This window comes from Scyliorhinus torazame, chromosome 17 (genome assembly GCF_047496885.1).
Source record: "Scyliorhinus torazame isolate Kashiwa2021f chromosome 17, sScyTor2.1, whole genome shotgun sequence".
Classification (NCBI taxonomy): Eukaryota; Metazoa; Chordata; class Chondrichthyes; order Carcharhiniformes; family Scyliorhinidae; genus Scyliorhinus; species Scyliorhinus torazame.
The window spans coordinates 139,963,926-139,978,278 of record NC_092723.1 but is presented as its reverse complement, the minus strand read 5'-3'; the positions used below and the strand labels follow the sequence as shown (position 1 = coordinate 139,978,278).

The 14,353-nt window shown below is 55.0% G+C and overlaps 1 protein-coding gene across 7 annotated transcripts in view; it reads right to left on the bottom strand.

Annotated features, from left to right (window-relative positions):
- cog7 (component of oligomeric golgi complex 7) overlaps window positions 1-14,353 on the bottom strand; it is a 92,895-nt gene that overhangs the window by 59,514 nt on the left and 19,028 nt on the right. For 4 of the 7 annotated variants that reach the window (XM_072481181.1, XM_072481178.1, XM_072481179.1 and 1 more), the window contains exon 2: window positions 7,221-7,456. The exons of 1 other annotated variant lie outside the window; for it this stretch is intronic. In XM_072481181.1, coding sequence (XP_072337282.1) covers window positions 7,221-7,386 — 166 coding nt within the window. In that variant the 5' untranslated portion in view covers window positions 7,387-7,456. Of the gene's footprint in view, window positions 1-7,220; window positions 7,460-14,353 lie in introns of all 7 variants that reach the window. 2 more of the 7 variants (XM_072481177.1, XM_072481176.1) reach the window with 1 other exon arrangement.

The window sequence follows — 14,353 nt, the reverse complement described above, 5'->3', positions numbered from 1 at the left end:
ACCATCTTAACCGCCTGCACCCTCCCTGCCAGTGACAGGGATACCATGTCCCATCTCTTGAAGTCCTCCTCCATCTGTTCCACCAACCGCGTTAAGTTTAACCTATGCAATGTACCCCAATTCTTGGCTATCTAGATCCCCAAGTAGCGAAAGTCCCTTGTTACCTTCCTCAGCGGTAAGTCCTCTATTTCTCTGCTCTGCTCCCCTGGATGCACCACAAACAGCTCACTTTTCCCCATGTTCAGCTTATATCCTGAAAATTTTCCAAACTCCCCAAGTATCCACATTATCTCTGGCATCCCCTCCGCCGGGTCCGCCACATACACCAATAAATCGTCCGCGTAAAGAGATACCCGGTGTTCCTCTCCTCCCCTGAGTACTCCCCTCCACTTCCTGGAACCCCTCAATGCTATTGCCAGGGGCTCAATCGCCAGTGCAAACAATGATGGGGACAGAGGACATCCCTGCCTCGTCCCTCTATGGAGCCGAAAATACGCAGACCCCCGTCCATTCGTGACCACGCTCGCCATCGGGGCCCTATACAGCAGCTGTACCCATCTAATATACTCATCTCCAAAGCCAAATCTCCTCAACACCTCCCACAAATAATCCCACTCCACTCTATCAAATGCTTTCTCGGCATCCATCGCCACCACTATCTCCGCTACCCCCTCTGGTGGGGGCATCATCATTACCCCTAGCAGCCTCCGTATATTCGTATTCAGCTGTCTCCCCTTCACAAACCCAGTTTGGTCCTCATGGACTACCCCCGGGACACAATCCTCTATCCTCATTGCCATTACCTTGGCCAGAATCTTAGCGTCTACATTTAGGAGGGAAATAGGTCTATAGGACCCGCATTGCAGCGGGTCTTTTTCCTTCTTTAGGCGAAGCGATATCGTTGCCTCCGACATAGTCGGGGGCAGCTGTCCCCTTTCCTTCGCCTAAATTAAAGGTTCTCATCAGTATCGGGGCAAGCAAGTCCACGTATTTCCTATAAAATTCGATTGGAAATCCATCCGGTCCCGGAGCCTTCCCCGCCTGCATACTCCTAATTCCTTTCACTACTTCCTCTATCTCGATCTGTGCTCCCAGTCCCACCCTCTCCTGCTCCTCCACCTTAGGAAATTCCAGCCGGTCCAGGAAGCACATCATTCTCTCCTTCCCATCCGGGGGCCGAGCTTCGTATAATCTTTTATAGAATGCCTTGAACACTCCATTCACTCTCTCCGCTCCCCGCTCTATCTCTCCTTCCTCATCCCTCACTCCCCCTATTTCCCTCGCTGCTCCCCTTTTCCTCAATTGATGGGCCAGCAACCTGCTCGCCTTCTCCCCATACTCATACTGTACACCCTGTGCCTTCCTCCACTGTGCTTCTGCAGTACCCATTGTCAGCAAGTCAAATTCTACGTGTAACCTTTGCCTTTCCCTGTACAGTCCCTCCTCCGGTGCCTCCGCATATTGCCTGTCCAGCCTCAGAGGTTCTTGCAGCAACCGCTCCCGGTCCCTACTCTCCTGCTTTCCTTTATGTGCCCTTATTGATATCAGCTCCCCTCTAACCACTGCCTTTCGCGCCTCCCAGACCACTCCCACCTGGACCTCCCCGTTATCATTGAGTTCCAAGTATTTTTCAATGCACCCCCTCACCCTTAGACACACCCCCTCATCTGCCATTAGTCCCATGTCCATTCTCCAGGGTGGACGCCCTTCTGTTTCCTCCCCTATCTCCAAGTCTACCCAATGTGGAGCGTGATCCGAAATGGATATAGCCGTATACTCCGTCCCCCTCACCTTCGGGATCAACGCCCTTCCCAAAACAAAAAAGTCTATTCGCGAATAAACTTTGTGGACATAGGAGAAAAACGAAAACTCATTACTCCTAGGTCTGCTAAATCTCCACGGGTCTACTCCTCCCATCTGCTCCATAAAATCTTTAAGCACCTTGGCTGCAGCCGGCCTCCTTCCAGTCCTGGATCTCGACCTGTCCAGCCCTGGCTCCAGCACCGTATTAAAATCTCCCCCCATTACCAACTTTCCCACCTCTAGGTCCGGGATGCGTCCTAGCATGCGCCTCATAAAATTTGCATCATCCCAGTTCGGGGCATATACGTTTACCAAGACCACCGCCTCCCCCTGTAATTTGCCACTCACCATCACGTATCTGCCCCCGCTATCCGCCACTATGGTCTTTGCCTCAAACATAACCCGCTTCCCCACTAGTATAGACACCCCCCTGTTTTTCGCATCTAGCCCCGAATGAAACACCTGCCCCACCCATCCTTTGCGTAGTCTAACCTGGTCTATAAGTTTCAAGTGCGTCTCTTGTAACATAACCACGTCTGCCTTAAGTTTCTTAAGGTGTGCGAGTACTCGTGCCCTCTTTATCGGCCCATTCAGCCCTCTCACATTCCACGTGATCAACCGGGTTGGGGGGCTTTTTACCCCCCCCCCCCCCCCCCCCCCCCCCCCCTTGTCGATTAGCCATCCCCTTTTTCCAGCTCCTCACCCGGTTCCCACGCAGCTGTGTCCCCCCCAGGCGGTGCCCCCCCACCCACCCCACCCCATTCCGGCTCCCCCCTCTCCCCAGCAGCAGCAACCCAGTAACTTCCCCCTCCCACCACCCCCGCTAGATCCCCCACTAGCGTAGTTACACCCCCCATGTTGCTCCCAGAAGTCAGCAAACTCTGGCCGACCTCGGCTTCCCCCCGTGACCTCGGCTCGCACCATGCGACGCCCCCTCCTTCCTGCTTCCCTATTCCCGCCATGATTATCATAGTGCGGGAACAAAGCCCGCGCTTCCCTTTTGGCCCCGCCCCCCATGGCCAACGCCCCATCTCCTCCACCTCCCTTCCTCCCTCCGCCACCACCTGTGGAAGAGAGAAAAGTTACCGCATCGCAGGATTAATAACATAAAACTCATCTTTCCCCCCCTTTTTCCCCCCTCTTCGCCCCCCATACTCGCCCCACCACTTTGTTTCAAACGTTCTTTTTTAATAACCCGCTTATTCCAGTTTTTCTTCCACAATAAAAGTCCACGCCTCATCCGCCGTCTCAAAGTCGTGGTGCCTCCCTTGATATGTGACCCACAGTCTTGCCGATTGCAGCATTCCGAATGTTATCTTCTTTTTGTGAAGCACCGCCTTGGCCCGATTAAAGCTCGCCCTCCTTCTCGCCACCTCCGCACTCCAGTCTTGATATACGCGGATCACCGCGTTCTCCCACCTACTGCTCCGAGTTTTCTTTGCCCATCTAAGGACCATCTCTTTGTCCTTAAAACGGAGGAATCTCACCACTATGGCTCTGGGAATTTCTCCTGCTCTCGGTCCTCGCGCCATCACTCGGTATGCTCCCTCCACCTCCAACGGACCCGCCGGGGCCTCCGCTCCCATTAACGAGTGCAGCATCGTGCTCACATATGCCCCGACGTCTGCTCCCTCTGCACCTTCAGGAAGACCAAGAATCCTTAAATTATTCCTCCTCGCGTTATTCTCCAGCACCTCCAGTCTTTCCACACATCGTTTATGGGGTGCCTCGTGCATCTCAGTCTTCACCACCAGGCCCTGTATATCGTCCTCGTTCTCGGCAGCCTTTGCCTTCACGACCCGAAGCTCCCGCTCCTGGGTCTTTTGCTCATCCTTTAGCCCTTCGATCGCCTGTAATATCGGGGCCAACAGCTCCTTCTTCATTTCCTTTTTAAGTTCTTCCACGCAACATTTCAAAAACTCTTGTTGTTCAGGGCCCCATGTTAAACTGCCACCTTCCGTCGCCATCTTGGTTCTTGCTTGCCTTCCTTGCCACTGCTCCAAAGGATCCACTGCAATCTGGCCACTTCCCTCTCCTTTTTCCATCCGTTTCCAGGGGGGATTCCCTTCTGGTTTACCGCACAGTGCTTCTAGCCGTTAAAATTGCCGTTGGGGCTCTTATTAAGAGCCCAAAAGTCCGTTCCACCGGGAGCTGCCGAAATGTGCGACTTAGCTGGTCATCACCGCACCCGGAAGTCTGATTTGATTTATTATTGTCACATGTATTAGTATACAGTGAAAAGTATTTTTATCTTGACTAATCCATCTACATATCTTTGGACTGTGGGAGGAAACCGGGGCACCCGGAAGAAACCCACGCAGACACGGGTAGAACGTGCAAACTCTACACAAACAGTGACCCAAGGCCAGAATTCAACCCGGGACCCTGGTGATGTGAGGCAGCAGTGCTAACCACTGTGCCACCCTAAATTAATAAATCTGAAATTGAAAACTAGTCTCATTAACGGTGACTATAAAGCTATCATCGATTGTTGTAAAAATCCATCTGGTTCACTAATGGAAGATGATCTGCCGTCCTCAGCCAGTCTGGACTAGATGCGACTCCAGATTCACAATAATGTGGTTGACTTTCAAGTACAAATGAAAAGGCCGAGTCAGCCACTCCGTTCAAGGGCAATTAGGGATGGGCAACAAATGCTGGACAAGCCAGCAACACCCACATCTCATGAAAGAATATAACAAAATACCAGCACATTCCCACAAAGCCCCTACCATTACTGACAGACTCCTGGGGATTCACTGTAAATACCGGCACCCTCCGATGGGGTGTACCCCCCAAAAAAAATGTATCGGCACCCTCCCAGGGGGCCCCCGTGCACACCTGCCCCCCCCCCTCCCAGTGGGCCACCCCCGCGCACACCGGCACCCTCCCAGTGGGCCCCCCCCCCCCCACGCACACCTGCCCCCCCCCCCCTCCCAGTGGGCCCCCCCCCGCGCACACCGGCACCCTCCCAGGGGGCCTCCCGAGCCCTTCGGCACCCTCCCAGAGGGCTTCCCCCGCGCACACCGGCACCCTCCCAGTGGGGCCCCCGTGCACACCGGCACCCTCCCGGGGGCCTCCTGTGCACATCGGCACCCTCCCAGGGGGCCCCCGTGCACATCGGCACCCTCCCAGGGGGCCCCCGTGCACATCGGCACCCTCCCAGGGGCCCTCCCGAGCCCTTCGGCACCCTCCCAGGGGGCCTCCCGAGCCCTTCGGCACCCTCCCAGGGGGCCTCCCGAGCACATCGGCACCCTCCCAGTGGGCTCCCCCCCCGTGCACACCAGGACCCTCCCAGGGGGCCTCCCGAGCACATCGGCACCCTCCCAGGGGGCCTCCCGAGCCCTTCGGCACCCTCCCAGGGGGCCTCCCGAGCCCTTCGGCACCCTCCCAGGGGACCTCCCGAGCACATCGGCACCCTCCCAGGGGACCTCCCAAGCACATCGGCACCCTCCCAGGGGGCCTCCAGAGCCCTTCAGCACCCCTCCCAGGGGGCCTCCCGAGCACATCGGCACCCTCCCAGTGGGCTCCCCCCCGCGCACACCGGCACCCTCCCAGGAGGCCTCCCGAGCACATCGGCACCCTCCCAGGGGGCCTCCCGAGCACATCGGCACCCTCCCAGTGGGCTCCCCCCGCGCACACCGGCACCCTCCCAGGGGGCCTCCCGAGCACATCGGCACCCTCCCAGGGGGCCTCCTGAGCACATCGGCACCCTCCCAGGGGGCCTCCTGAGCACATCGGCACCCTCCCAGGGGGCCTCCCGAGCCCTTCAGCACCCTCCCAGGGGGCCTCCCGAGCACATCGGCACCCTCCCAGTGGGCTCCCCCCCGTGCACACCGGCCCCCTCCCAGTGGGCTCCCCCCGAGCACACCGGCACCCTCCCAGGGGGCCTCCCGAGCACATCGGCACCCTCCCAGTGGGCTCCCCCCCGCGCACACCGGCACCCTCCCAGGGGGCCTCCCGAGCACATCGGCACCCTCCCAGTGGGCTCCCCCCCGTGCACACCGGCCCCCTCCCAGTGGGCTCCCCCCGAGCACACCGGCACCCTCCCATAGGGCCTCCCGAGCACATCGGCACCCTCCCAGTGGGCTCCCCCCCGCGCACACCGGCACCCTCCCGGGGGCCTCCCGAGCACATCGGCACCCTCCCAGGAGGCCTCCCGAGCACATCGGCACCCTCCCAGTGGGCTCCCCCCCCGCGCACACCGGCACCCTCCCAGGGGGCCTCCCGAGCACATCGGCACCCTCCCAGGGGGCCTCCTGAGCACATCGGCACCCTCCCAGGGGGCCTCCTGAGCACATCGGCACCCTCCCAGGGGGCCTCCTGAGCACATCGGCACCCTCCCAGGGGGCCTCCTGAGCACATCGGCACCCTCCCAGGGGGCCTCCTGAGCACATCGGCACCCTCCCAGTGGGCTCCCCCCCGCGCACACCGGCACCCTCCCAGGGGGCCTCCCGAGCACATCGGCACCCTCCCAGTGGGCTCCCCCCGCGCACACCGGCACCCTCCCAGGAGGCCTCCCGAGCACATCGGCACCCTCCCAGGGGGCCTCCTGAGCACATCGGCACCCTCCCAGGGGGCCTCCTGAGCACATCGGCACCCTCCCAGAGGGCTCCGCACGCACACCGGCACCCTCCCAGTGGGCCCCCCGTGCACATCGGCACCCTCCCAGGGGGCCTCCCGAGCCCTTCGGCACCCTGCCAGAGGGCTCCCCCCGATCACACCGGCACCCTCCCAGTGGGCCCCCCGTGCACACCGGCACCATCCCAGTGGGCTCCACACGCACACCGGCACCCTCCCAGAGGGCCCCCCCCCCGTGCACACCGGCACCCTCCCAGAGGGCCCCCCCGTGCACACCGGCACCCTCCCAGTGGGCTCCACACGCACACCGGCACCCTCCCAGGGGGCCTCCCGAGCACACCGGCACCCTCCCAGGGGGCCTCCCGAGCACACCGGCACCCTCCCAGTGGGCTCCACACGCACACCGGCCCCCTCCCAGGGGGCCTCCCGAGCACACCGGCACCCTCCCAGAGGGCTCCGCACGCACATCGGCACCCTCCCAGGGCCCCCCCCGTGCACACCGGCACCCTCCCAGTGGGCTCCACACGCACACCGGCACCCTCCCAGAGGCCCCACACGCACACTGGCACCCTCCCAGAGGGTCTCCCGAGCACACCATCACCCTCCAGAGGGCTCCGCACGCACACCGGCACCCTTCCAGGGGGCTCTCTGCACACACACATCAACACAACCCTGTGACTCCCTGAAAATAGTGACACAGTCCTGGATCTTCCTGTAAATAGTACCACATTCCCTGGTACCTCTTGTAAATACTGACACACTTCAGGAACCCTCTGTAATAACTTATATATTTATACACTGCACACTCAAACACCCAGGTAATGTGCAACACGTACCTTCAATAGCATTATTCACCTCCTGAATGAACAACTGCAACTTCATCACCAGAGTGGCAGCATGACTGTCTACCTTCCCAGGTTCCTCTTCCTGAACAGTCTTGAAAGCTCCATTCACCCAGTCCTTGACATCAAAGTTGCTGTCCAGGAATTTCGAGAAATCCATTCTTCACACTTTAAAAATGGGCAAATCTCCGCTGTCGATACTAACCGTCCTTCAACAAAGTCCCAATCATCTGCTATGTCCAAGAGGAAATATATGTCAGTGTGAGGAAAGAGGCCTGTGTGGTTCAGAAGAAAAACTCAAACCAGTGAAAAATAAATCAGCAACCAACAACTCAAATGTTTAGGAAAGTGAACAGTTTGATGTTGTTTGCAGCTTTACTCACAGATGCTACCCAACCTGGTGAGAGTTTCCAGCTCTATACGTTTTTATTTCCAAATTTAGGAACACAACAGAAGTAGATCATTCAGCCCCTCAAGCCTGTTCCATCGCCATTCAATAAGGTCACGGCTGATCTGATCTTGGCTTCAACTCCATTTTCCCCATAACCTTCGACTTCTTCACAGTTCAAGAATCTGCCTATCTGAGCATTAAATATATTCAATGACTCAGCCTTCTCAAGTCTGGAGGAGAAAATTCCAAAGGTTCAGAAGAAATTCCCCCTCATCTGCTGAAATGGGGAACCCCTTATTTTGAAACTGTACCCCCTGGTTCTAGATTCCACATAAGAGGTTGAAAACAGCACGAGCGGGAGAGATCGTACAAGAGGTTGAAAACAGCGCGAGCGGGAGAGATCGTACAAGAGGTTGAAAAGAGCACGAGCGGGAGAGATCTTACAAGAGGTTGTAAAGAGCACGAGCGGGAGAGATCTTACAAGAGGTTAAAAAGAGCGTGAGTGGGAGAGATCGTACAAGAGGTTGAAAAGAGCACGAGCGGGAGAGATCTTACAAGAGGTTAAAAAGAGCGCGAGTGGGAGAGATCGTACAAGAGGTTGAAAAAGTGTGAGCGGGAGAGATCGTACAAGAGGTAGAAAAGAGCGTGAATGGGAGAGATCGTACAAGAGGTTGAAACAAGCCCGAGCGGGAGAGATCGTACAAAAGGTTGAAAAGAGCGTGAGCGGGAGAGATCGTACAAGAGGTTGAAAAGAGTGTGAGCGGGAGAGATCGCACAAGAGATTGAAAAGAGCGCGAGCGAGAGAGATCGTACAAGAGGTTGAAAAGAGCGCGAGCGGGAGAGATCGTACAAAAAGGTTGAAGAGTGTGAGCGGGAGGGATCGTACAAGAGGTTGAAAAGAGCGTGAGCGGGAGAGATCGTACAAGAGGTTGAAAAGAGCGCGAGCGAGAGAGAACGTACAAGAGGCTGAAAAGGGTGTGAGCAGGAGAGGTCGCACAAGAGGTTGAAATGAGCGGGAGAGATCGTACAAGAGGTTGAAATGAGCGGGAGAGATCGTACAAGAGGTTGAAAAGAGCATGAGAGATAGTACAAGAGGTTGAAAAGAGCGTGAGCAGGAGAGAGCGTACAAGATGTTGAAAATAGTGCGAGCGGGAGAGATCGTACAAGAGGTTGAAAAGAGCGTGAGCGGGAGAGATCGTACAAGAGGTTGAAATTGTGCGAGCGGGAGAGATCGTACAAGAGGTTGAAAAGAGCACGAGCGGGAGAGATCGTACAAGAGGTTGAAAAGAGCGCGAGCGGGAGAGATGGTACAAGAGGTTGAAAAGAGCGCGAGCGAGCGAGATCGTACAAGAGGTTGAAAAGAGCGTGAGCGAGAGAGATCGTACAAGAGGTTGAAAAGAGCGTGAGCGAGAGAGATCGCACAAGAGATTGAAAAGAGCGCGAGCGGGAGAGATCGTACAAGAGGTTGAAAAGAGCACGAGCGGGAGAGATCGCACAAGAGGTTGAAAAGAGCGCGAGCGAGAGAGATCGTACAAGAGGTTGTAAAGCGCGTGAGAGATAGTACAAGAGGTTGAAAAGAGCGTGAGCGGGAGAGATCGTACAAGAGGTTGAAATTGTGCGAGCGGGAGAGATCGTACAAGAGGTTGAAAAGAGCACGAGCGGGAGAGATCGTACAAGAGGTTGAAAAGAGCGTGAGCGAGAGAGATCGTACAAGAGATTGAAAAGAGTGCGAGCGGGAGAGATGGTACAAGAGGTTGAAAAGAGTGTGAGTGGGAGATCGCACAAGAGGTTGAAAAGAGCTCGAGCGGGAGAGATCGTACAAGAGGTTGAAAGTGGGAGATCGCACAAGAGGTTGAAAAGAGCTTGAGCGGGAGAGATCGCACAAGAGGTTGAAAAGAGGGCGAGCGGGAGAGATTGCACAAGAGGTTGAAAAGAGCGCGAGCGGGAGAGATTGCACAAGAGGTTGAAAAGAGCGCGAGCGGGAGAGATTGCACAAGAGGTTGAAAAGAGCGCGAGCGGGGGAGATCGTACAAGAGGTTGAAAAGAGCACGAGCGGGAGAGATCGCACAAGAGGTTGAAAAGGGCGCGAGCGAGAGAGATCGTACAAGAGGTTGAAAAGAGCGTGAGCGAGAGAGATCGCACAAGAGATTGAAAAGAGCGCGAGCGGGAGAGATCGTACAAGAGGTTGAAAAGAGCGCGAGCGAGAGAGATCGTACAAGAGGTTGAAAAGAGCGTGAGCGGGAGAGATTGCACAAGAGTTTGAAAAGAGCGCGAGCGGGAGAGATCGTACAAGAGGTTGAAAAGAGCGCGAGCGGGAGAGATCGGACAAGAGGTTGAAAAGAGCGCGAGCGGGAGAGATCGTACAAAAGGTTGAAAAGAGTGTGAGTGGGAGATCGCACAAGAGGTTGAAAAGAGCTCGAGCGGGAGAGATCGTACAAGAGGTTGAAAAGAGCGCGAGTGGGAGATCGCACAAGAGGTTGAAAAGAGCTCGAGCGGGAGAGATCGCACAAGAGGTTGAAAAGAGCGCGAGCGAGAGAGAACGTACAAGAGGCTGAAAAGGGTGTGAGCAGGAGAGGTCGCACAAGAGGTTGAAATGAGCGGGAGAGATCGTACAAGAGGTTGAAATGAGCGGGAGAGTTCGTACAAGATGTTGAAAAGAGCATGAGAGATAGTACAAGAGGTTGAAAAGAGCGTGAGCAGGAGAGAGCGTACAAGATGTTGAAAATAGTGCGAGCGGGAGAGATCGTACAAGAGGTTGAAAAGAGCGCGAGCGAGAGAGATCGTACAAGAGGTTGAAAAGAGCGTGAGCGGGAGAGATTGCACAAGAGTTTGAAAAGAGCGCGAGCGGGAGAGATCGTACAAGAGGTTGAAAAGAGCGCGAGCGGGAGAGATCGGACAAGAGGTTGAAAAGAGCGCGAGCGGGAGAGATCGTACAAGAGGTTGAAAAGAGTGTGAGTGGGAGATCGCACAAGAGGTTGAAAAGAGCTCGAGCGGGAGAGATTGTACAAGAGGTTGAAAAGAGCGCGAGTGGGTGATCGCACAAGAGGTTGAAAAGAGCTCGAGCGGGAGAGATCGCACAAGAGGTTGAAAAGAGCGCGAGCGAGAGAGAACGTACAAGAGGCTGAAAAGGGTGTGAGCAGGAGAGGTCGCACAAGAGGTTGAAATGAGCGGGAGAGATCGTACAAGAGGTTGAAATGAGCGGGAGAGATCGTACAAGAGGTTGAAAAGAGCGTGAGCAGGAGAGAGCGTACAAGATGTTGAAAATAGTGCGAGCGGGAGAGATCGTACAAGAGGTTGAAAAGAGCGTGAGCGGGAGAGATCGTACAAGAGGTTGAAAAGAGCGCAAGCGGGAGAGATCGGACAAGAGGTTGAAAAGAGCCCGAGCGAGAGAGATCGTACAAGAGGTTGAAAAGAGCGCGAGCGGGAGAGATCGTACAAAAAGGTTGAAGAGTGTGAGCGGGAGGGATCGTACAAGAGGTTGAAAAGAGCGTGAGCGGGAGAGATCGTACAAGAGGTTGAAAAGAGCGCGAGCGAGAGAAAACGTACAAGAGGCTGAAAAGGGTGTGAGCAGGAGAGGTCGCACAAGAGGTTGAAATGAGCGGGAGAGATCGTACAAGAGGTTGAAATGAGCGGGAGAGATCGTACAAGAGGTTGAAAAGAGCATGAGAGATAGTACAAGAGGTTGAAAAGAGCGTGAGCAGGAGAGAGCGTACAAGATGTTGAAAATAGTGCGAGCGGGAGAGATCTTACAAGAGGTTAAAAAGAGCGCGAGTGGGAGAGATCGTACAAGAGGTTGAAAAAGTGTGAGCGGGAGAGATCGTACAAGAGGTAGAAAAGAGCGTGAATGGGAGAGATCGTACAAGAGGTTGAAACAAGCCCGAGCGGGAGAGATCGTACAAAAGGTTGAAAAGAGCGTGAGCGGGAGAGATCGTACAAGAGGTTGAAAAGAGTGTGAGCGGGAGAGATCGCACAAGAGATTGAAAAGAGCGCGAGCGAGAGAGATCGTACAAGAGGTTGAAAAGAGCGCGAGCGGGAGAGATCGTACAAAAAGGTTGAAGAGTGTGAGCGGGAGGGATCGTACAAGAGGTTGAAAAGAGCGTGAGCGGGAGAGATCGTACAAGAGGTTGAAAAGAGCGCGAGCGAGAGAGAACGTACAAGAGGCTGAAAAGGGTGTGAGCAGGAGAGGTCGCACAAGAGGTTGAAATGAGCGGGAGAGATCGTACAAGAGGTTGAAATGAGCGGGAGAGATCGTACAAGAGGTTGAAAAGAGCATGAGAGATAGTACAAGAGGTTGAAAAGAGCGTGAGCAGGAGAGAGCGTACAAGATGTTGAAAATAGTGCGAGCGGGAGAGATCGTACAAGAGGTTGAAAAGAGCGTGAGCGGGAGAGATCGTACAAGAGGTTGAAATTGTGCGAGCGGGAGAGATCGTACAAGAGGTTGAAAAGAGCACGAGCGGGAGAGATCGTACAAGAGGTTGAAAAGAGCGCGAGCGGGAGAGATGGTACAAGAGGTTGAAAAGAGCGCGAGCGAGCGAGATCGTACAAGAGGTTGAAAAGAGCGTGAGCGAGAGAGATCGTACAAGAGGTTGAAAAGAGCGTGAGCGAGAGAGATCGCACAAGAGATTGAAAAGAGCGCGAGCGGGAGAGATCGTACAAGAGGTTGAAAAGAGCACGAGCGGGAGAGATCGCACAAGAGGTTGAAAAGAGCGCGAGCGAGAGAGATCGTACAAGAGGTTGTAAAGCGCGTGAGAGATAGTACAAGAGGTTGAAAAGAGCGTGAGCGGGAGAGATCGTACAAGAGGTTGAAATTGTGCGAGCGGGAGAGATCGTACAAGAGGTTGAAAAGAGCACGAGCGGGAGAGATCGTACAAGAGGTTGAAAAGAGCGTGAGCGAGAGAGATCGTACAAGAGATTGAAAAGAGTGCGAGCGGGAGAGATGGTACAAGAGGTTGAAAAGAGTGTGAGTGGGAGATCGCACAAGAGGTTGAAAAGAGCTCGAGCGGGAGAGATCGTACAAGAGGTTGAAAGTGGGAGATCGCACAAGAGGTTGAAAAGAGCTTGAGCGGGAGAGATCGCACAAGAGGTTGAAAAGAGGGCGAGCGGGAGAGATTGCACAAGAGGTTGAAAAGAGCGCGAGCGGGAGAGATTGCACAAGAGGTTGAAAAGAGCGCGAGCGGGAGAGATTGCACAAGAGGTTGAAAAGAGCGCGAGCGGGGGAGATCGTACAAGAGGTTGAAAAGAGCACGAGCGGGAGAGATCGCACAAGAGGTTGAAAAGAGCGCGAGCGAGAGAGATCGTACAAGAGGTTGAAAAGAGCGTGAGCGAGAGAGATCGCACAAGAGATTGAAAAGAGCGCGAGCGGGAGAGATCGTACAAGAGGTTGAAAAGAGCGCGAGCGAGAGAGATCGTACAAGAGGTTGAAAAGAGCGTGAGCGGGAGAGATTGCACAAGAGTTTGAAAAGAGCGCGAGCGGGAGAGATCGTACAAGAGGTTGAAAAGAGCGCGAGCGGGAGAGATCGGACAAGAGGTTGAAAAGAGCGCGAGCGGGAGAGATCGTACAAAAGGTTGAAAAGAGTGTGAGTGGGAGATCGCACAAGAGGTTGAAAAGAGCTCGAGCGGGAGAGATCGTACAAGAGGTTGAAAAGAGCGCGAGTGGGAGATCGCACAAGAGGTTGAAAAGAGCTCGAGCGGGAGAGATCGCACAAGAGGTCGAAAAGCGCGCGAGCGAGAGAGAACGTACAAGAGGCTGAAAAGGGTGTGAGCAGGAGAGGTCGCACAAGAGGTTGAAATGAGCGGGAGAGATCGTACAAGAGGTTGAAATGAGCGGGAGAGATCGTACAAGAGGTTGAAAAGAGCGTGAGCAGGAGAGAGCGTACAAGATGTTGAAAATAGTGCGAGCGGGAGAGATCGTACAAGAGGTTGAAAAGAGCGTGAGCGGGAGAGATCGTACAAGAGGTTGAAAAGAGCGCGAGCGGGAGAGATCGGACAAGAGGTTGAAAAGAGCCCGAGCGAGAGAGATCGTACAAGAGGTTGAAAAGAGCGCGAGCGAGAGAAAACGTACAAGAGGCTGAAAAGGGTGTGAGCAGGAGAGGTCGCACAAGAGGTTGAAATGAGCGGGAGAGATCGTACAAGAGGTTGAAATGAGCGGGAGAGATCGTACAAGAGGTTGAAAAGAGCATGAGAGATAGTACAAGAGGTTGAAAAGAGCGTGAGCAGGAGAGAGCGTACAAGATGTTGAAAATAGTGCGAGCGGGAGAGATCGTACAAGAGGTTGAAAAGAGCGTGAGCGGGAGAGATCGTACAAGAGGTTGAAATTGTGCGAGCGGGAGAGATCGTACAAGAGGTTGAAAAGAGCACGAGCGGGAGAGATCGTACAAGAGGTTGAAAAGAGCGCGAGCGGGAGAGATGGTACAAGAGGTTGAAAAGAGTGTGAGTGGGAGATCGCACAAGAGGTTGAAAAGAGCTTGAGCGGGAGAGATCGCACAAGAGGTTGAAAAGAGGGCGAGCGGGAGAGATTGCACAAGAGGTTGAAAAGAGCGCGAGCGGGAGAGATTGCACAAGAGGTTGAAAAGAGCGCGAGCGGGAGAGATTGCACAAGAGGTTGAAAAGAGCGCGAGCGAGCGAGATCGTACAAGAGGTTGAAAATAGCGTGATCGCGAGAGATCGTACAAGAGGTTGAAAAGAGCGTGAGCGAGAGAGATCGCACAAGAGATTGAAAAGAGCGCGAGCGGGAGAG